This window comes from Bos mutus, chromosome 10, assembly GCF_027580195.1.
Source record: "Bos mutus isolate GX-2022 chromosome 10, NWIPB_WYAK_1.1, whole genome shotgun sequence".
Taxonomy (NCBI): Eukaryota; Metazoa; Chordata; class Mammalia; order Artiodactyla; family Bovidae; genus Bos; species Bos mutus.
The window spans coordinates 68,334,560-68,356,230 of NC_091626.1; the positions used below are offsets into that span (position 1 = coordinate 68,334,560).

The 21,671-nt window shown below is 34.3% G+C and overlaps 1 protein-coding gene across 1 annotated transcript in view; it reads left to right on the plus strand.

Moving 5' to 3' along the window:
• MDGA2 (MAM domain containing glycosylphosphatidylinositol anchor 2) overlaps window positions 1-7,721 on the plus strand; it is a 915,505-nt gene extending 907,784 nt beyond the window's left edge. Inside the window, exons 16-17 of the mRNA XM_070378526.1 lie at window positions 3,053-3,158; window positions 5,824-7,721. Coding sequence (XP_070234627.1) covers window positions 3,053-3,158; window positions 5,824-5,912 — 195 coding nt within the window. The 3' untranslated portion in view covers window positions 5,913-7,721. The remainder of the gene's footprint in view (window positions 1-3,052; window positions 3,159-5,823) is intronic.
• The last annotated feature ends 13,950 nt before the right edge of the window (window positions 7,722-21,671 follow it).

Here is a 21,671-nt window from a genome sequence, read left to right on the forward strand (position 1 = left end):
GCTGCTTGGAGAGCTTTGTTTTTAGCACAAGCCTAGGTTCAATCTTGTGTTTTTGGTCAAGCTGCACAGGGAGGCAGAAAGAGGGGAAGAAAAAGAGAATTAATAGGAAAAATAGAAGTGTTTAATACTTTAAACTCAGTAACAGAAGTTATGAAATGCTTTGAGCAATGGCAGGATCATTCTTTTACTGACAGGTAGAGTCCGGCTGCTCACTGCTTAATAGTCAATATAAGGCCAGGCTGGTGGAAAGGAAAGTTTGCATAATACATCCTTCTTCATGCTTCCTTCCAGGATTAAAATTTGACTGGGAGGCAGAAATCTACACTTTCTTTCATTCAATCTTTAAAATACACACATAAAAGAAAAAATTGTGATGATAACATCCTACTTTTATTCAGTAAAGTATTTGTCTTGGGGGAAAGTGGAAAATATTTGATTTTGTGGAATCAGACTCATAATAGCATGAATTTTGAGTTCTGACTTTCTCCAAGATAACATTCCATTCATGTTGTTATCTTCAGGAGAGAAGACTCAGCATCACATGACTGAAACTAAGAAGGGGGTGGGAATAACCATTGATTTACTCTTAACATTGATTCTTTACCAGGTAAGCAGCACGTGTTAAAAAAAAAGGAAAAAAGCCCCATTGCTTAAAAACCCATGCTTACGAAAAAGGCAGTACTTTCTCATAGATAGACTGCTGATAAGGGCAATTTAAAATGATCCTGAAGAACCATGTGTTCCAAATAATTGTGTATAGTACTTATGGGAAATATATTCATTTCAGCCTTGTTCAGAATAACTGAAAATAATTTTATTGTCTAACAATAATAACAATACATACTGATTAAATAAATTTTGTTTTATCAATAACATGGACTATTCTGCTGCCATTAAAATGACTTCTCCTTTTCCATATTCAGTGCTTTTGAATTTTTATACCATTGATTTTTTATTTAAATCTTCTCTCTTGGAATTTAAATAGTCATCTGAGGATTTTTTAGCCACTACCCAGATATCTTCCAAAATACCACCCTAAGTCAAATGCAAATTATCGTTCCCAGGCAGCCAAACTAAGGCTTCAAGTCCTGATTCTGTCTAAGGATGGAGCATTTATACACTGCCAACTTGGTTCTAAATATTTTAACTCTGGTCTGACATTTTATTTTGGCCTCAGTGATATAAGACAGATCAGATCAGATCAGATCAGTTGCTCAGTCGTGTCCGACTCTTTGCGACCCCATGAATCACAGCACGCCAGGCCTCCCAGTCCATCACCAACTCCCGGAGTTCGCTGAGACTCATGTCCATTGAGTTGGTGATGCCATCCAGCCATCTCATCCTCTGTCATCCCCTTCTCCTCCTGCCCCCAATCCCTCCCAGCATCAGGGTCTTTTCCAATGAGTCAACTCTTCCCATGAGGTGGCCAAAGTACTGGAGTTTCAGCTTTAGCATCATTCCTTCCAAAGAAATCTCAGGGCTGATCTCCTTCACAATGGACTGGTTGGATCTCCTTGCACTCCAAGGGACTCTCAAGAGTCTTCTCCAACACCACAGTTCAAAAGCATCAATTCTTCGGTGCTCAGCCTTCTTCACAGTCCAACTCTCACATCCATACATGACCACAGGAAAAACCATAGCCTTGACTAGACGAACCTTTGTTGGCAAAGTAATGTCTCTGCTTTTGAACATGCTATCTAGGTTGGTCATAACTTTCCTTCCAAGGAGTAAGCGTCTTTTAATTTCATGGCTGCAGTCACCATCTGTAGTGATTTTGGAGCCCAGAAAAATAAAGTCTGACACTTTTCAAAGAAATGGCTTTGGACACTATTAACGTATAATACTTGTCTCAAAATAGGTAAGCAAGAAACCCTCTCTGTATCTAATTTAATTCTAAATTAAATATAATAATAATATAATAAAAAAAACTTCTCAAATCTTTTTATCCTATAAAATCATGAAACTTATCCTCATTCTTATGGACCATATTTAAGTAGGGAAAGGAAAGTCCTCAGAAAAATCACCACAAATTTACCTTTAAGGAGTCACATTAAACCCTCAAGATAAGACAGAAACAAAAAATTTTGTATTCATAAAAATAGACTTTTGCTGTAATTTGTTGCAATGAAATAAGATTAGAGATCATATTAAATTACACACATTAGTTTGATGTTGAACATAACTCTTTATTAAGCTAATTTTTCTTCAGAAAGAACAAACTAGGTATTTCATTTTGGTACATAGAAATTTTTCTGGGAATATAGTCACCAAGTGCATAGGTTACTTTTTCTACCAAAAGGATACTGGAAGCAAGGAGAATTTGTGAGATAAGACAGAAAATTTACAAAGTGTCTTATGTCTATAAAAATGAAATAAAAAATTGTTAATTGTCCTTATATTGACTTTGTATCCAGAATTTAGTAATAAATGTAGATTGATTTCATTCATCTGTTCTTTCAACACTGATGTCTTAAGACTTAGTGCCATCCACTGTTCTAGATACTGGAAGTTTGAAGATCCGCCACTAAAGACATAAATATCTTCAAGTATTTAAAAACAAAGCATATGGGGAATATGATTAACTTAGTCACTGTGTAAACACTTGTTCTGGGCTTCTGTAAACATAGTACTGGCACAGTGAACCTGGAACTGATTCATCCATAAAATGTATCTTTAATAGAAAGCCAGTGTTATGAGATATGTTTAGAGAACATTGGAGGGGATCTATTTCAGAGGAAAAAAATGTCCTTACCCTTGAAAGCAAAAAGTGATATGATTTGTTTTTTTGTAGCTGTTTTTATTCTATTATTCAATTAGGTTTAGTTTTGTTTTAAAATTGTCACAGAGCTTATAAAATGGAAAACTGCTGTACAAGGAAGATCCTATTACTGGTTTTGTTGAGAAAGTTTTTTTGCAAGCAAGAATTCTGAAGACTACCAATAATAAATAATACCAGGATTGTCAATTTTAGGTTTGGCTCCTCTATTTCTCAATAAAAATTCATCTGCAAATCAAAGTTCTACATTTAGGTTTGTTTCATTCATATTTGTAGCTCATTTTTGAAGGTATTCGAGGTCCTGGCATAGAAGGTGACATTGCCATTGATGATGTATCAATTGCAGAAGGAGAATGTGCAAAACAAGACCTGACGACTAAGAGTAAGTATCTCTTCTTAGATCTGTTGGTGTGATGTTAAAGTAATGACTATTAGGCTAACATGGTCTAATTGTTATAATGAATTTATTTTTAGTTTGTTTATTCAAAAATTTCCTATGCATGAAACTCTAAAATTTCAAACATATTTTAAAATCAAATTATTAAATCCAGTGGTAGACACTAGACCTCAGTTATTTGACCTAAAATAAAAGTAATTTTGATTTTGGTTCATATAAGGCAAGCACACTTTGATTTTTAATTAAGGTTTTTAAATATTTTTTGTTTATATGATTAATTTCAAAGGATTTTTAAACTATTATTAAAATATCTGGCTAATCCAAATAATCAACCTACATTTATATAGCCATGGCTATTTTTATTCCCCCAAGTTTATGAATGTATTTTATAGGTCTAACTTATGCCAACCATTTTAACAGATTCAATCTTGTGATGAGTGTTAGTATATATGTAATAAGTAATGGAGTAGCCTGATTTTTTTCCTGGTATGATTAATCTCCTACGTGCATCACAATCTTGTTTAGTAATTTGGTTTCACTATTTATTCTGGTTTGAGTATTATGATATAATGATATATTCAAATTGCATTTTTTTCACCAAAAATTCATTTTTAGTAAAAGAGGTTTATATAGAAAATTATAAATAATGCAAAAAGTATCATTTATGTATTGGGCTGTTTTTTTTTAATCCTTATTATATTATTTATGTGAAGATGAGAAATTTAAAATTATTCTTATGAAAAATTCCTCCAATTGAAGGATTTTCATAGAACCATCTGGAATCTTTAATTTTGTAGTTATTTAAAGAGGTATCAATTAAACTAAATATGTACAAATAACTTATTAATTATTTAACGCTTACAAAAACAGCATGAAAATCCACTTTATATAAGTCTAGAGCAAATCAGAGTCTTTGTTAATTGAGTATATTTGGTGAGAAATTATATCAGTCTGGATGTTGAAAGTCAAATTTATACAACTGTCCACTGATTGCCCATAAAAACTGAATTGACTCCATTTTTCAATATTGTTAAGAGACAAAAATTAAAATTGTGTATAACAATGAGCCATTTTGCTCATTTTTTTTCACCTTCTTGTCATTACACTTAACATTTCAAGTAACAATTTTAGTAAAAATTTCTCCTTGTGACTGGGTAATTTTGCTTTAGAAAATCAGTAGCTAAATCCAAATGAAGTAGGTTTATCAAATACACAGAAAAGCAAGCATTCTTCTCAGAGGGAAAACAGATTTCTTTTGAATTTCACAACATGGATCCACGACAGTAACATTACATTAATTGAAGATAGTTACCATCTTATACAGAAATCTTATATTTTTGATAATTAAATCACTGAAAAGTATTATAAATCAAATACACTTTCCAAATGAGGAAAGCAAGAGAACATAATTTACTTTCCCAAAAGGAGAAAGGAGAAATGTAGCCACAATGAAATGACCATAAAAACCCATAGGCACTTTATTATATGATGGAACAGTTTCATAATCAGTTTTGTTCTCCTAAACTACTAAGTTCAGAAAAATGTGTAACTATTTTAAGTAAGATATCTATATTTATTGGCGGTATCTTTATTTACCCTCTGTAAATCAGAGAAAATAAATCTAATTGAACAAAAAAATTTCTTTGCTATGAGATAATATTCTATTACATTTGTTTCTCTTTAACTATCACTTTTAAAGTTCATTTTGATGAAAACTGTTGGATGAATATTAAATTTATGTTAATTTTTAAGTGCAAACCAGCTTGGAGACCAAAGGCCTCTTCCTAATTGCTCAGGCTCCCAACCCCTCTCCAGTAGAAAATGTAGCACTCTGGCCATGCTATCAAAAGCTGAGATTGTGTGTCTGTCTGTAACCCCAGCTCACTCCTAGGTGAGACCTATTTTGTAACTTAAGACAGGTTAATGAATTATTGGGTTTGTCCTTGTTAGTCCTCCTAGGTAAACTACACATTCTAAGAGGTATCATCTGGATATGAAATTTAAATTACCAGCTACAGGAGGCATCTCAAGGTTGACTGGTGAAACAATTTTTAGTTAGAACAGACTTCATAGCACTTTAAAAAATTACACTAAGGAGAATATTATTTACCTAGTTTACAGATAATTGACTGATCTTATATATATAGAATCCACTATTTGCAGTAGTTAATTCCTTTACCCATAATAATCCCTACCTAGTTTTCATAGAGTAGATTTTCTCTCAGTGGTCTTTAAGCTTAAACATCTCTGAAAACTTTTTGTTTTTTAAAGCTGACCTTTTAGATTTTTGAGAATTTTCTCTGTGTGCATGCCTTCATGTGGCCAAAAAAAACTCTGAGGTTGAGCTAAGCCACAAATTCATATAAATATCTTCTGAACAGGTTTTGTAGCATATCATATCAATTCGAAAATCTGAAAATAGTTTTTTGTCAAATTTCTAGGCATATATTCAAGTTATTTTCCTTTTCACTTGTCTTGGAAATGAATCTGATAAATAAAACAAACCAAACCAAAACAACAAATGTTTTCCAAAAATATCTTTTGTGCACTAAAATTGTTTTGTTGGTTCACTAAAGTTGTATTGGTAGCTACATGGAGTACTTAGTCTCGTTTTCCATTTGTTTCTTGGCATTTATTTCCTTGTCTTTAGATTCCGTTGATGGTGCTGTTGGAATTTTAGTACATATATGGCTTTTTCCGGTTATCGTCCTCATCTCTATCTTAAGTCCTCGAAGGTGACCTTACCCTGGCAGAGGCTATAAAAGATTCACCAGGCACTAGCATGAAGAAAGAGTCTTTGTAAATGGACACTGAAAAAACAAACTACCAAAGATTCCTCCACTGACTACTGACTCAAAAATAAAATAATAAAAACAAATTTTTTAAGCACTGGGGATAAAAAGACATCATGGAAATATAACTTATTCCGCACTACAAATAAAAGAAACTCTTGACCTGAGTAGAGAAGAGACCTTCAGGTGCTTCTATGGCTAAAAAGATTACATACAGCATCATCTGGTCATCTGGTTGAACTCGGAAAAAAAAAAAAAAAAAAAAAAGAGCTATAGAAATCCTTGTCAAAGCACAAAGTCATGGCTGGTTTTGTTTCAAATGAATAGTTTGCTTGTTACTATGGAAACCTAATGGCCTGCCAACGAAAACCTCACTGTAAACAGGGTACGTGAAGAGCTGGCATTTATTTTCCTTTTGAGAAGGTTTTGCATAGAGAATTAAATAAATGTAGGCCCTTTTACCTTTGGTTGTTACCCTTCCTTGACAATAACCCGAACTCAGAATTATTTAAAACATTCTTCTTCCTCCCCACCTTGTCCCTATCCCACCTTTATTATTATTATTTGTTTTCCTCCCATGGCTAAGCTAGATAACTGTATGCTATCTCTTTTTGCATGCACTACTATCCAGGATGGTAAACCTGGGCTTACACATTACACAGGCTTATCGGAGTTTGCTTGCGGCCACTTGAACACCCAAACTAAGTCATCTGTTCCAACGAAGAAACCAAACCACCATCTTTTATAAATTGCCATGGAAACCAAGTGCCTTCAATGAGACAAGCCTGAATAATTTTCAACTCAGAAGCTTGCACTGCTAAGAGTGGTTTGTGTAAAACTATTTTATAAACAAACTACAGAGCCTAAATGTGCAAATTACAGGCAAGACAACAAAGCCGCTTCTGAAGAAGAAAGGACCGAAGCTGCTGCGTAAGCCCATGCAGACAAGATATTTGTTGTTTGACCTCCTAGACAGCCATGGCCTTTTGGCTTATTGTTCATTAGAAAATAACTTCCATTGAGACCAGACATGGGAGCAACACTTTTTTTCTTCCAGGTTATTAAATGGGTCAACCAGAACAAAAGGTTGTTAAGATAATAATTAGCGCAGAAGGTGGTAAAACACAAGCGTGATTTTTTACTCTAACCTCCATTTGAAATGAAATTGGCCCTAGCTTTAGAGGGAACAAGAAAATGTCTGTGATTGCAGTGCATACAAACTCTACAGTGGAACTGGGCCTGAAAAATCTGGCTTTATTCTAAACACTGAGGGTAAAATGCCTCTGCCCTTTAGTCAGACTCTGTGCAAATTGTGAAATATTATTTTATTATTTTGCCAAGATTAAAAAACACTTTTACAAAAAAACAAAAACCTGTAAAAATGATTTTGAGCTACCTGAGGACAAATCATACCTATAACCAGCCAGTTTTCCAATGCATTGTAAATTTCACTTAAACCTGTTGGTTATGAAAATTTGAAGATCTTTTTCCTTAAATTATCTCAGCTTTTAACTTCATTTAAAAAGACTTTGTCTAAAGAAGAATACTATTATTATTATTATTATATGTTCTTTCAACACCCCAGGATTAAAAAACTGATTATGCAAGTAATTGGGATATAAGTATTAAATTATAACATTTGCAAATATTAATATAAAAAGCACAACAAAATGTAGTGGAAAAATGACAACGCTTGATTTTTTTAAAAGAAAATTCTGTAGAAATGTTTGTGCAAATTCAGTAATTCAACTTAAAAGATAATTTTACAGCTATGTTCAATAAAGCCTCTTTCCAGGTAAGGTATGAAAAGCAGTATGTGTGTTTGTTGAACAATGTTCACTTATCACTAAAATGAGACTAGTTATACAATTTACTGGTTATGTTACCATGGGATAAATCTTCAGTGCTTCATATACTGTAATGTCTGCAGGAAGAAATTCTGAGAGGGAATCTCTGATGCACTCTCCCTTATATGTAATACATGTTAAAAAAAATCAAACTTTTGAAAGTAAAATATGAAACAAATATGAACTTGGAATTTAATGTGTATTTTCATAGTTAAAGAGGGGACCAGTCTGAATATTCCAGTAGTAATAGAATCAAGCTAACTCAAGTTCTTTAAATTAAGCAGAATAAACAGATGAATTTAAAAACACATTTGAACAGATCAGGCATATTGAAAAATATTTCAAAATTATAGTCACCTATCTATTTTATCAAACCAAAGAAATTAAAGTAAACAATATTTGAGGCACTTAGCTTAATATTTACTAAATCTCCCTTCAGCTTGATTTCCATTTTAGGTGGCAACTAACCATTTCTCTCCACTCTCCCATATTACTGAATCATTTTTTAAAATTTATTTTCTGCATATTCATTTCTGATAATATCAATAAAAATATTCTAGATCAAAAGACAGGCTTAACTCATTGTACCTGGCCTTCTTTCCTTGATCTTTATTTGAGTGAGGCTTTTGCAAAAATCACAACAAAACAAAATCTACATTCAGAATATTTGGATATGTATATGTCCTTCCCAGAAAAAGAATCAAGTCTTTTCTCTTAAGTCACCCTGCACAAAGAAACTGCTGTCAGCAAAGATACAGTTCTACTACTTAACATTCACAAAATACTAGAGTCTTTCTATAACCTTTCACATGGTAAGAATACACAAGCCTTCAGAAGTTCATGAGAACTGGCTGGTACTCCAAAAAGTAATTTTGATTAAATGAGAAATTGCAGATGAGTGCCAAAAACAAGAGAGTAATCAGAACTCCAAATCAATCAACTTTATTGGTATGGTAATAAATTAAAATATATAACTCAAATGGGTTCTAGATTGCTTATATAAACCAACAAACATAGAATCAATATTTTTCACTCAGAGCAAATGTTTAGTTGCTTTAATTGAAAGGCAATGGATAAAAATGCAGAAATTTTTAAAAGGTTGGCATACAGGAAATGTAAATTGTGAGGTATTCCCTTCTTTAATATTAGTTATAATAATGACAACTTTAAAGCACTTAATCTGTTTACCAACTCCCTTCCTTTTCCTAATACTTTTGTATATGAGTTGAACTCTCCAGTGTATCCCCCCTTTTCTGTTTTGATAACATTTTAAATGTAATTGATGCCAGTATTTTGTTGTTCTCTCATAGGAAGGCATTAGGCAATGGAGCTTTTAATTTCCTGGGAGAAAGATTATATCATATAATCTACTGCCAGTAGTTGATCCTAATTAATAAGAAGCATTACTCTGTTTCATCAGTTCAAAGCTGCTTGTTTCTCCACATTTTAACATCTCTGCAATCAGGCATATTTTAATTACAACTAGCAACATTTCTGTGTAGTGATATATAAAATAAGAGTGCATCCTAAAAACAATGGCATCTTAGTTATTGAAATTCACCAAAGTTTCCAAAAGTTTCAAATCCTGCCCAGTGTTATTACTTTTCAACAGAAATAATAGCCACTTCATATTTGTAGAATTTATATTACTTATTGAATACACATTATTTAAAAATAACATAACTTTAATTTTATTCTTTTTAAAAATCTGAGTCTTCTCTTACATACATTATAATACAAACCTAGCCCTGCTTTTTCTTTTTTTCCTGCTACCTATTTTTTAGTTCTATCATGAATTACAATATGCCACGTACCCCTGGATTAAAATGTTTTCTGTTTTTCTGTGATTCATAGCACTTAATGTGTTAGAAGTTTGGCCTGCCATTAAATTTCTTTCAGAGATTTGAAAAATGCATGGTGCATCACAATATCATGTAATAGGCTAAACTAATGGTATTTCATTTCACCTACATCACAGCATCGACTTTGGCATGGCAATGAATTGTGATAATTACAATAATGAGAATTGCAAACCAGCTGGTCAGTTACATCATGTTAAAAATGGTAAAAAAAAAAAAAATACCATTCTTTACTTTTATATTTTAAAATATGACAAAATATGAATGACAACTGTACTAACTTTTCACCAAACATGCATTTTTATTTTAAAGACTTTATAATAAACTTATCTGTCAAAATGTGTAATTTGAAGAACAATTAATTTAGTTCCATACTTAAGACTGTATGAAACTGGCTGTGGTGTTTTTCACGATCAATTTTTGTTTGTTTTGATTAGTGAATTGAAAGATACTGACAGACTACATAATCAGAGTTGATAGAATGACTTCAAAGGATTCTATTCAATGCATGTTCTTTATCAACAAACTTTTTTTTTTTAATGTGCCTTTCAAAGATCAGAGCCTCTCAACAGACATTTAAACTGGAAAAAAATTGTTCTGAATTCATTTTCTTCTTGGGTGATGGCTACTTCTTACTAATTGCTTCGTCTGCATCTCAACAAGGGAGAAGGTATACTCTTCTTGCAACTGGGTAGTTGATGTCAAGGAGGAGTTATTGCATTTTCTGTGAAAACAATAAAATCATAGGGTTCAATCCCAAGTTATTTCCTTTCCTACAATGCTCCCTTTGTGACTAACTGGCTTAATTAGTTTTCTTAGTGCTTATTTTTAAAAAGCAATGTCTCTGGCATTTTCTACTTCTACTTAGAAAAGCTACTGCAGAATGATCAGAACTTTTTTTCAAATATGGTATAAAAAGTTCTCTGCTGATATCCATAATATTTATAAGTAAATATGTATGTTATTACATAGAAAAACTAAGACTTAAAAACTTGAAATTTTAATGTGAAATATGCCAGTTCAGAATCAATCTATCATATGTACATGTCTGTTTGGAAACAGAAGTGAAAGTTAGGTTAGGGAGACATTAATATTCCATATATTTGTATATGGACTTCTTTATTGACATTAATATAAGGCTTAATAAATCATGATTGGTGATTTCATTACTCTGAATCTACATTGAGTATATTGGAATTAAGGAATTGGAATTCAAAATTTGAATAAGGCAAGGGTTAAACTCTGGGTAAAAACTGAAATAGTTTTTCTTAAAAGAACATTTACAACTGATGAATTTAATTTCAATTGTATTAATTTTCCATAAGTTGAGTTTAAATGTAATCTTATTTTTCAATAAAGTGATGGGAAATTCTATGAAATAGGGATTAGCCTATTAGTTTCAGTTTGTTTTAGTATGGCTCTCAATTGTTGTCCTGGATTTCCAGGATACCATTTTTATTTCTTGAGGCATCAGTATATTTAAATGTATATGTTCAATTAAATATATGCTGTTAAATTCATATCGAATATTAGTTACATTTTAGATCTCAAAGTTTAGATTTAACTTACTTTTCCTTTTGATATTTTCCTTCTGCTAATAGTTGCAGATAGCTGTATGTAATCTTCCCTTGGATTTTCTTTCAATAAATGAAATTATGTTAAATACTCTTCTAGTGTTTTGGGGAAATTTCTGCTGTTAATAAGCACTTAGGTTAGAAACAAAAAGATATTTGGAATAGCAATTATATTTTCAAATTAAGATGAAAATGCCATCATTTCTCACTATTGAATAGCTTTTATAGACTCAACACTGCAGTGAAGCACAATTAGCCCAGTAAAGATATGTGTTGATTTTTACATCCTTTCTGAGGGATCATTTATAAGATTGTGTTAAACAAGTAGGCACTAAAATTTTCCTGAATAAACTGTGATTTAAGAATGGTGGCTCAATTTAGTAACTGTGGGCTTCTGTATGGTATGTGAAATAACTGACTACAGATTAACAGTACTACTGTTTTCCAGGATGAAAGTTTTAATCACATATTTCATGGAGGCACTTGTAGGCTGAATGTAGGTCTTCCCAGGGAAAATAACAGCACTGCTTGGCAATGATTGGAGTGAAACAAACTATAAGTGGAATCCTAAAACTTGCTTATTATTATTTCCCTGTTGCCTATTTAGCTTAGTTTTTTCCTTCATCTTGGTGTTATAGCTCTATATCCATTGAAACTTTGGAAATACAGTTAACAGTAATAGACCTATTAAGCATCCTCAGAAATCAACTACCTAATTGCTCCATAACTGCCTATTAAAGTACCGGTTATTCTTCATGAGCTGTTTTAATAGTCAAATTAAAGACTTTGTCCATATTTTATTCCTATGGTACTTATATTCTTTAAATTATTCTTTAGTTGTCTGCACATCTGCTTCCCAGCTGAAGTTGTTAACCACCTCCATGGCAAGGACTATGTCTTTTTATAGATTTAAGAGCTTCCAGTTTACCTAGGTTCTACAGAGGTTATTGAATTAATGATTACCAAATTAATTCTTGATTTAGACCTACATTTAAAACAGAACTTATTCAATGAACACAGGAAATAAGCAGTCATGTCAACTTTCAGTTATAAAATCAATGACATTTCACAGACAGAAGACATCTCCTAGGTGCTGAGAAAAATAAGGAATGGAGGCAAATGAAATATTAGTTTACCCATTTCCAACATAATTTTCAAGCACTTCTTACTTTAAAAGAAAATGATTGTATTTCTTAATAAAAAGGCAAACCTTTTTAATGTTTCCACAAACAAACAGGAAAAGGAGTCTAATTCTGCATGTTTTTTGTTAGATGTTATCCTTATACATGAGAATAATATGACATAGAATCCCTTCTCTTAATCAAAATATATTAATTATAGACTGTTATGCTTAATTTTACATTCAGGAGATCACATGAGCTAAATTCAGCCTTAGCCCCTTTCTAGAGTTTGCTGTAGTATGTGTGTGTGTGTATATATATATATATATATATATATATATATATATATATATATCTTGGGATCCAATCATCCATTAGATTTGAAATGAAGTATATTTTAGTATGCAAATATTTTAGAGTTGAATAATAATGAATTATAAAACTAAGATATTTATTTAGTTCTGGATAATATTTTAGGTATCAAATACAAGATTCTTAAACATGGAACAAAATAATGAGAAATAATTTAATTTTCAAAATTGGTAACAGAGATGTCTATTAATTTTAATATTTTATTTTGATTCTGCTTTGAATTATATGTCTCGATTTCAAAAACTGACACAATTCAACAGCCCGATGAGCCCAAAATAAAAGATGGTACAGTGCTAGTATGTGGCAAAAATGATAATAAACAATTAATTAAAAAATAAGTAGTACACTGTTATAATTTTTAATGAGATAAACATGCATCCTTTCTTTTTCATTTACTTTTTGCCAGTATTGTATACAAGAGTGGGATGTTTACTCAAAAGGCTTTTGCAGTACCGGAGTATCTGAGGCACTGAAAGGGTATCCATTCTGAGTCAACTCCCACACCAGGGCAAGCGATTCCTCACTCAGGAGCCCAGTCCTTTATGCCTGGTGTTGCTTTCTACATTTAGTCTTATTTCAAACTATAAATATTCCCATTGGGAAATACTAGTCCCTATTATTTGGGGTGACATTTTATGAGCTCAGTCTTCGAACATCTAGCAACATAGACTGAGAAAACCCTGGACCTACTGGAAGGGGCTAAGGAGCAGGAAGGAGAAACATGCAGAGAGGAGAGGCGTGAGATTTCAAAGCATTCATTTCACAGTTTTCCTGAGGAGAGGTCCAAATTACTTATCCAGTATATAAATAAGAGGAATGTCAGGCTGTCAGACACAGGCAAGAGCTCAGAGTGAGAGAGCTTCTGGGATGGAAACATAAACAATGAGGTCACAGAGAGGGGACGATATAAATAGATGCGGATGCTGCTGCTGCTGCTGCTACTAAGGCGCTTCAGTTGTGTCCGACTCTGCACGACCCCATAGACCGCAGCCCACCAGGCTCCCCCGTCCCTGGGATTCTCCAGGCAAGAACACTGGAGTGGGTTGCCATTTCCTTCTCCAATGCATGAAAATGAAAAGTGAAAGTGAAGTCGCTCAGTCGTGTCTGACTCTTAGCGACCCCATGGACTGCAGCCTTCCAGGCTCCTCCGTCCATGGGCTTTTCCAGGCAAGAGTACTGGAGTGGGGTGCCATTGCCTTCTCCAAATAGATGCGGATGGATGCATTTTAAAATGAAATTGATCGCACCAGATTGTTCACACTAGTAGAAAGGAGAAAAAGGGAAAATTGCACAGTCAGATGTATTTTGTAGAGGCGCATAACCTAAAAAATGAAAATAAAATGTTTAGATTAAGTGAGTCTGAAAAGGAGCTACAATACATATATATACAAATATTCACCACAGGCTCCTCTTGCTTTCTCTTCCTTCCTTTGCAGTGACTATGTTTACAACATGGCTTCTCTGTCCACTTTCTCTTTTCTGCTTCTCTGGATTCATAGTACATAGTTTAGTCTGTAGAGTACATTTTCCTTTAAGATGTATTTCAACAAGCTAGTTTCTGTTTCAGACTGCCTCTGTTCATACTCTTTCTCCACCATTTTTTAATTATATAATTTTAGTTAATATTTAATGTCCCTAACAACTCAGTTTCCTCTCCTGTAAAATAGGGATAATATCATAGGACTGCAGGAAAGCTCAAATGACATAAGGTATGTAAGACATTTAATTTCCTAGAATATCAAAGCATTAATGAACACTTTTAAAAACTTTATTTTTTTTTAACTTTTTATTTTGTATTGGAGTGTAGCCAATTAACAATGTTGTGATCCTTTCAGGTGAACAGTGAAGGGGCTCAGCCATACATATACACGTACCCATTCTCCCCCAAAGTGCCCTCCCATCCAGGCTGTCACATAACATTCAGCAGAGTTCCCTGTGCTATACAGTAGGTCCTTGTTGCTTATCCATTTTAAATATAGCAATGTGTACATGTCCACCCCAAACTCCCTAGCTATCCCTTCCCGCATCCTCCCCCCCAGCAACCATAGGTTCCTTCTCTATGTCTGTGAGTTTCTTTCTTTTTTGTAAGTTTAGTTCTACCATTTTTTTTTTTTTAGATTCTGCATATAAGGGATGGCATATGATATTTCTCCTTATCTGACTTACTTAACTCAGTATGACAATCTCTAGGTCTATTGATGTTGCTGCCAATGGCATCTCATCCATTTTAATGGCTGAGTAATATTCCATTGTATATATGTACCACCTTTTCTTTATCCATTCCTCTGTTGATGGGCATTTAGGTTGCTTCCATGTCTTGGCTGTTGTAAAGAGAACGAACACTTTTTATTGATAGGATGATATTCTTAGAGACAGAAGAGTAAAGCTGAGAATCATAATGTCTATCCTGTCCACAAGTGTCAGAGCATTTTCAAATTATTTTCACTTTATCTAATGATTTTACTTCAAGCCCATGTATATGCACACATTTATATATGCCATTAATATGATTTATCATTTTCAAAGTGTTTTCACACACATTATTTCATCTATTCTAACCCAGGAGGATTGGTGACTTTTCCATGGTGCGTGAACTGAGGTGTGATAGACGATGTCCTGTCCTCTTTCCATCATCTTGCCTCTCAGTCTCACTACACGTAGGTGGCCATCTGTTCAGAGGGACCCAGGACTGAAAATAACAATGTTTAATAAGCAATGTTTTTGGTATTTTATTATACAGGGAGCCTCCATATGATATGAAATCTAAAACAACATTATTTTGTGTACCACTAAGAAGGGGAAAAAAACACATCTTTAACGTGATTGCAAGACACCATCAGTTATAACAGGCAGTCCTATTTTAAAGATGTTAAATTGTGAAAAAACTGAATCTTAAGATTAATGGAATATGGCATTATTTTTAATGTACTAGATATTGCATTTGAAACTTACAGAAACCTGTCCTGTGTATTATTAAGCAGTTGGATTCTGCCTTAAATGTGAATAAAAATCTCTTAGACTGGTTGTTGAAAATACAGATTCCAGAGTCTTGGCACCAGAGGTTTTGATTCAGTAGGGCTGGAGAAAGGGGAAGACATGGGGTCTTAAACAAGCCACTTGAAAATTCTGACATTTGTGATCAAAACAGCCAAGATTTGAGACAGATTGGTGTAGCACAAAGAATGTAAGTTCAAATCCTGATTTTTACTGCCAGTAGTTATGTGACCTTGAGCAGATGGTTTAAAAGTCCTATGCCTTAGTGTTCCTGGGGACACCATAGAGCAGTCCAGATTGAGACAGTCAGGTTCTTCATTACATCATCTCCCTCAGCTCCCTTATAGGTAAAATGGGGTTATCTAATTAATGAACTAATATACGTTAAACATACAGGACACTGCTGGTCTTTAACAAGCACTGCATAATTCCTTGAAAGTGAAAGTCATTCAGTCCTGTCCAATTCTTTGGGACCCCATGGACTGACTATATGGTCCCTGGAATTCTTCAGGCCAAAATACTAGAATGAACAGCCTTTCCCTTCTCCAGGGGATCTTCCCAACCCAGGGATCAAACCCAGGTCTCCTGCATTGCAGGCAGATTCTTTACCAGCTGAGCCACAAGGGAAGCCCAAGAATACTGGAGTGAGTAGCCTATCCCTTCTCCAGCAAATCTTCCAGAACCAGGAATCAAACCCAAGTCTCCCGCATTGCAAGCAGATTCTTTACCAGCTGAGCCACCAGGGGAGCTCCAAAATAATTTCTTGCTCATCTGCAAAAACAGGATAATAATAACAGTACTTACTTCATAACACCAGGATGAGTAAATGAGGCAATGCAGCCTAAGAATTTGGCAAAAAGTGTTTTTTTGTTTGTTTGTTTGTTTTAGATATTGGCTTAATAAAGGGAGATCTTTCAAATTAAGTTCTTTAAAACTTCTTTTCATGGCTAATCCTTATTTCCTTTTCCTTATCTTGGAGATGGCCAAGGAAGAATGTTCTATAGTATTTTAATGTTCTTAGTTATCTGGCATGAAGTATATTAGCCCCTCAAATGAAGTAAGTGCCATGGCATTACTTTATAATATAAAATTTTTGAGTAGCCATGCTCATTTTAGGATACAAACAATTGTTAGAAAAATTAGACAATAGTAAATAAGTACAAGTTTGGCATCCTTCAAAGGTAACCACTCATATTTGCAAATGTGTTTATATTCTAGACAGAGATGCTGTTCACTTTTTAAAATAAACTTTTATTTTGAGATAATTATAGATTCATATGTAGTTGCAAGAGGTAATATAGGGAGATCCTGTTTCCCCAGTGATAACATCGTGTATTTGTATGTGTGTATTTAGTTCTGTGTATTTTTATTACATTTGTAGGTTCATGTATTCACCACCACAGACAAGATACACAGTTCTGTCACCATAGGAACCCCTATAGTGTTGTATTTTTATAACCACATTCACTTCCCTTCTGCCTCCCTCCTCCAATCCATTCTAAAATCCTGGCAACAGTTAATTTGCTCTTCATTTCCACAATTTTGTCGTTTCAGGAATGTTATATAGATGCTATCACACACTATATAAATTTGGAGTATATTAAGTTTGCACTATATAAGTGCAATATCTTTTTGCATTCAGCTTAATTCTCTGGAGAATTATTCACATTGCAGCGTGTATCAGCAGTTTTCACGCTTATATTGCAGAGCGGTATTGTGAAGCATGAACGTACCTACAGTTTGTGTGACCATTCACCCATTGAGGGACATCTGGGTTCTTTCCAGTGTTGAATTATTACAGACAAAGCTGCTATGAACATTCATGTATACATTGTCTGGTGAATGGAAGTTTCCATTCCCAAGATACATGTTCAGGAGTGCCACTGCTGGGTGGCATGGTAGTTGTATGTTTAGCTTTATAAGAAGCTGTCAAGTTGTTTCCCAGAGTGATCACACCAGTTTCCATTCCCACCAGCAATGTATGAATGATCTGATTTCCATGCATTCTCACCAAATTTAGTGTTACCACTTTTTTTTTTACTTCAACTATCCTGATTGGGGTGTCATGATATCACATTGAGGTTTCGCATTTTCCTAACGGCTAATGAAGTTGAGCACCTTTTCATTTGCCATCTGAATATCCTCTTCTGTGAAATGTTTAGCTGTTTTCTAATTCTGTTTTTAAATAGGTGAATTTTTAGAGCTCTTTTTATATTCTGTATGAAAGTCATTTGCCAGATATGTGACTTTTAAGTAGTTCCTCCCAACGTACACCTTGTCTTGTCATCCTCTTCACATGGTATTTTGCAGATCAAAGGTTTTAATCTTGACGAAGTCCAATTTATTTTTTTCCTTTTGTGGGTCATGCTTGTGGTGTTGTCTAAGAACTCTTTGTCTATTGCTAGATATTAAAGATTTTCTCTCTGTTGTTTTTTAAAAGCAATGTTGTCTTTATCCTACAATGGAAAATCATATACATTTTAAGAGTCCTGTTATAATGTTAGGTACATTTATTTTAGTTCAAAAATACTAATATTTTCTCATAGTAATGGTGGGAGGTGTTAAAGCAATAAAGGAAGTTAACAATTTAGATATTTTAGATATTAAATCAAAATTTTGAATGTTACATTTAAAGTTATATGATACAACCATATAAAGAGAAGAAAGTCATGTCTTATCTCAAAACATACCCAAAGATTAGTGGTTTCATTTTTTTTAATTCTTCCTTAATTTCATTTATAGAAATTGTGTAATGAAAATCAGACATCCTCACAAATAGTCATGTATTAGGTTATTGTGGCCACTTATAACAGTGAGAAAATGCAAAGCAATATAAATGCCTATCAGTAGGGAATGTTGAGTAAAACATGGTTGTACTCTTCCCAAGACTGCCAATTGTATGGGAGATTTCTTCGGGAGCTGAGATCTAACCGTGCACTATTGTTCAAAAGTTCCAGGAAGTACCACCACCGCAACCAACCCTTCCACTGCTCTGCACCAGCAATCCTCAACCAGTGCACAATGTTCTAGGCCCAAGGAAGAGTAACGCCAGGATGCCTGTTCTACAGATTTCCACAATTCCAATAGGACTAAGTTCATTAACAACAGTGTTCCTTCAATAAGAGAAATTTTTTTATTGATTGCCTTTCCTTCCCTTTATCACTTCCTCATCTCCCTACTAGAATTTCTTGGAATCACCTTCCAGATAAAATATTGCACTGAAACCTTGTCTTAAGGCCTGCTTCTGAAAGAACCAGACTAAGACAATTATTTATAGGAGAGAGAAGCAGAAATCTCTTTTTTTAAATGGGCTTGAATTTCATATAACACATAATTATATTTACTATATTTTGTTGGATTAAAACCTTACATAATATCACACATAGTTTGATATATTTATAAAAATATATATCTCTCAAATTCCTAACATTCTTCCTATCTGGTAGGTTTTGTTCAGCAAAGTTTGATATTCTATTTCATTTCATTCCTGGGTTCTTAATTTTTTGGACATTAAACATATGCTAATTCTGTAGTCTGAAAAAAACAAAACAAAAAAATGTAACAAAAAATCCTGGGGAGACAAAAGGAGGAAAATGACTCAGCATAGGGAAAGATTTTTTTTTTTCCTCTTTCAAAATTGGATCTTTTCTAGATTTAGATGGCCTAGAAAATATAGCTTTAGGCATTCTACATGGAGGCAAAAGAGAGTGAGGAGAAACACCATGTGCTGGCATAGTGAAGACAGGATAATTACCAGGGCAAAATATCACTGAATGTTGCCTGGGGAAATTGGGTAATATGGTAGAGTCAAAATATCATCTACTTAATGCAGTATACTTCATTCAAAGTTTAGACTGAAAAATTAATTGAAAAAAAAAGTGAAAACCTTGCTTATAAGTTAATGAAAATGATAACGTGCATTAATTATGAATAACAATAAAGAGTTTGCATGCCAGGAGGAAATGGAAAATTCCTGTTTTAGAGTATAATATACAAGTTCCTTGAGACTATTTTTTTCTCTTCCCTCCTGTACACTTAATTATTTGTTGATCTCAATTATAATCTCTCTACTATATTTATTTGTTCTGGAAAATAGTGTCCTGAACATGAAAGTAGTCTCCATCACAAAGAGTGCATTTCTTTTTATCTTTCTGTCCTGGTTATCTCTGTTGATTGGGGCTTGTGCTAATGAGGCCAGTCCTGCAGATTCAAAAACCCCTAATTAGCTGTGCATAGAGAGATGAACACTATGGATACACACTGATAGTCTCAGTCAAACTAACACTTGGTATTGGTCAGAAATAGGACTTTGATTGTGTGGCTAAATTGATGATTTTCATCATCACAGTAATAGAATAAAAATTTCAAAACCTTGTTTTACCTTGGTCACCACCCATCACTTCTTCAGTTTTCCTTATACCTAGAATAGCACTAACAGTCATTAAAAGTAAACCAGAAACCTGGGAATCATCCTTGATGCCTCCTTATTCTTCACCCCTATATCCAATCCATCACCATGCCTTGATTGTGCCTCTAAATAAATTCCGAATCTGTCTTCTCTCTGAATTCTCACTGGGATACTGCATTCGTCTCTTACTGTGGATTTCTGCATCTGACACTACCACCCTCACTCATTCTTCACCCTGTAGCTTAGGTAAAAATACATTTTAAAATAAAAATATAAGTTCACTCCTCTTCTTGAACATTTTGAATGGCTTCCCATTGCTTGCCAAGGAAAAATGAACTCTTTAAAGTAACATAAGAAAGATCTGTATGATCTGGCTTCTTTTCACCAATCTAGCCTCACCTCGGAGAAGGCAATGGCAGCCCACTCCAGTACTCTTGCCTGGAAAATCCCATGGATGGAGGGGACTGGTGGGCGGCAGTCCATGGGGTCGCAAAGAGTCGGACATGACTGAGCGACTTCACTTTCACTTTTCACTTTCATGCATTGATTGGAGAAGGAAATGGCAACTGACTCCAGTGTTCTTGCCTGGAGAATCCCAAGGATGGGGGAGCCTGGTGGGCTGCTGTCTATGGGGTCGCACAGAGTCAAACACGACTGAAGTGACTTAGCAGCAGCAGCCTCACCTCACTTGTTCATTAGGCACTGGTACTTCCCAGTACCTGTCATATTATGCATTCTGTCATTGTGATGTATGAACTTCTTTCAGTCATGTCCGACTCTTTGCCACCCTATAGACTGGAGCCCACCAGGCTGCTCTTTCCATGGGGTTCTCCAGGCAAGAATACTGGAGTGTGTTGCCATGCTCTTCTCCAGGGGATCTTCCCCACCCAGGGATCAAACCCACATCTCTTATGGCTCCTGCATTCACAGGCAGGTTCTTTACCACTAGCGCCACCTGGGAAGCCCTCAATCTATTGGCATTCATAAATTAAGATGAAGGAATGAATGATTAGCCCACCACTCTCACACTTGCCCATGGTGCTTCAGACACATCATTTCTTCAGTTTCTCCAGTGCTGCCTCCACACTCAGGGCCTTTTGCTCGCTTTCCCCATGTTTGAGATCCTCTCAGCCCTCTTTCCCCTTTGCCCAGTTTGTTCTCCATCTCAGCTTACACAAGAATTCCTCTGGGAATCCTGTCGTTATCATTTAGACCAAATCAGTTTCTTCTATTATATATTCCCACTATTTTGCCTTAAAACATTTCTCAAATGTTTAATTGAATATCTGTGCATTGGTTATTATGAATTCCCTTACTTTACTGTAAGTTCTATGAAGCCAGAGGAAACATGCTTATTTTCCTTACCATCTTTTAAACATTCAGAACAAGATGTCAAATATTTGTAAGGCATTGATGAATGAATATATTCTCCCCACTCTGATCATTCAGAAGCCACATCCAAAGACATTCCCCTTAAATCCATTCTCTTTACTTTTTGATAAATTCTCATCACACTTATAAAATTACCAAC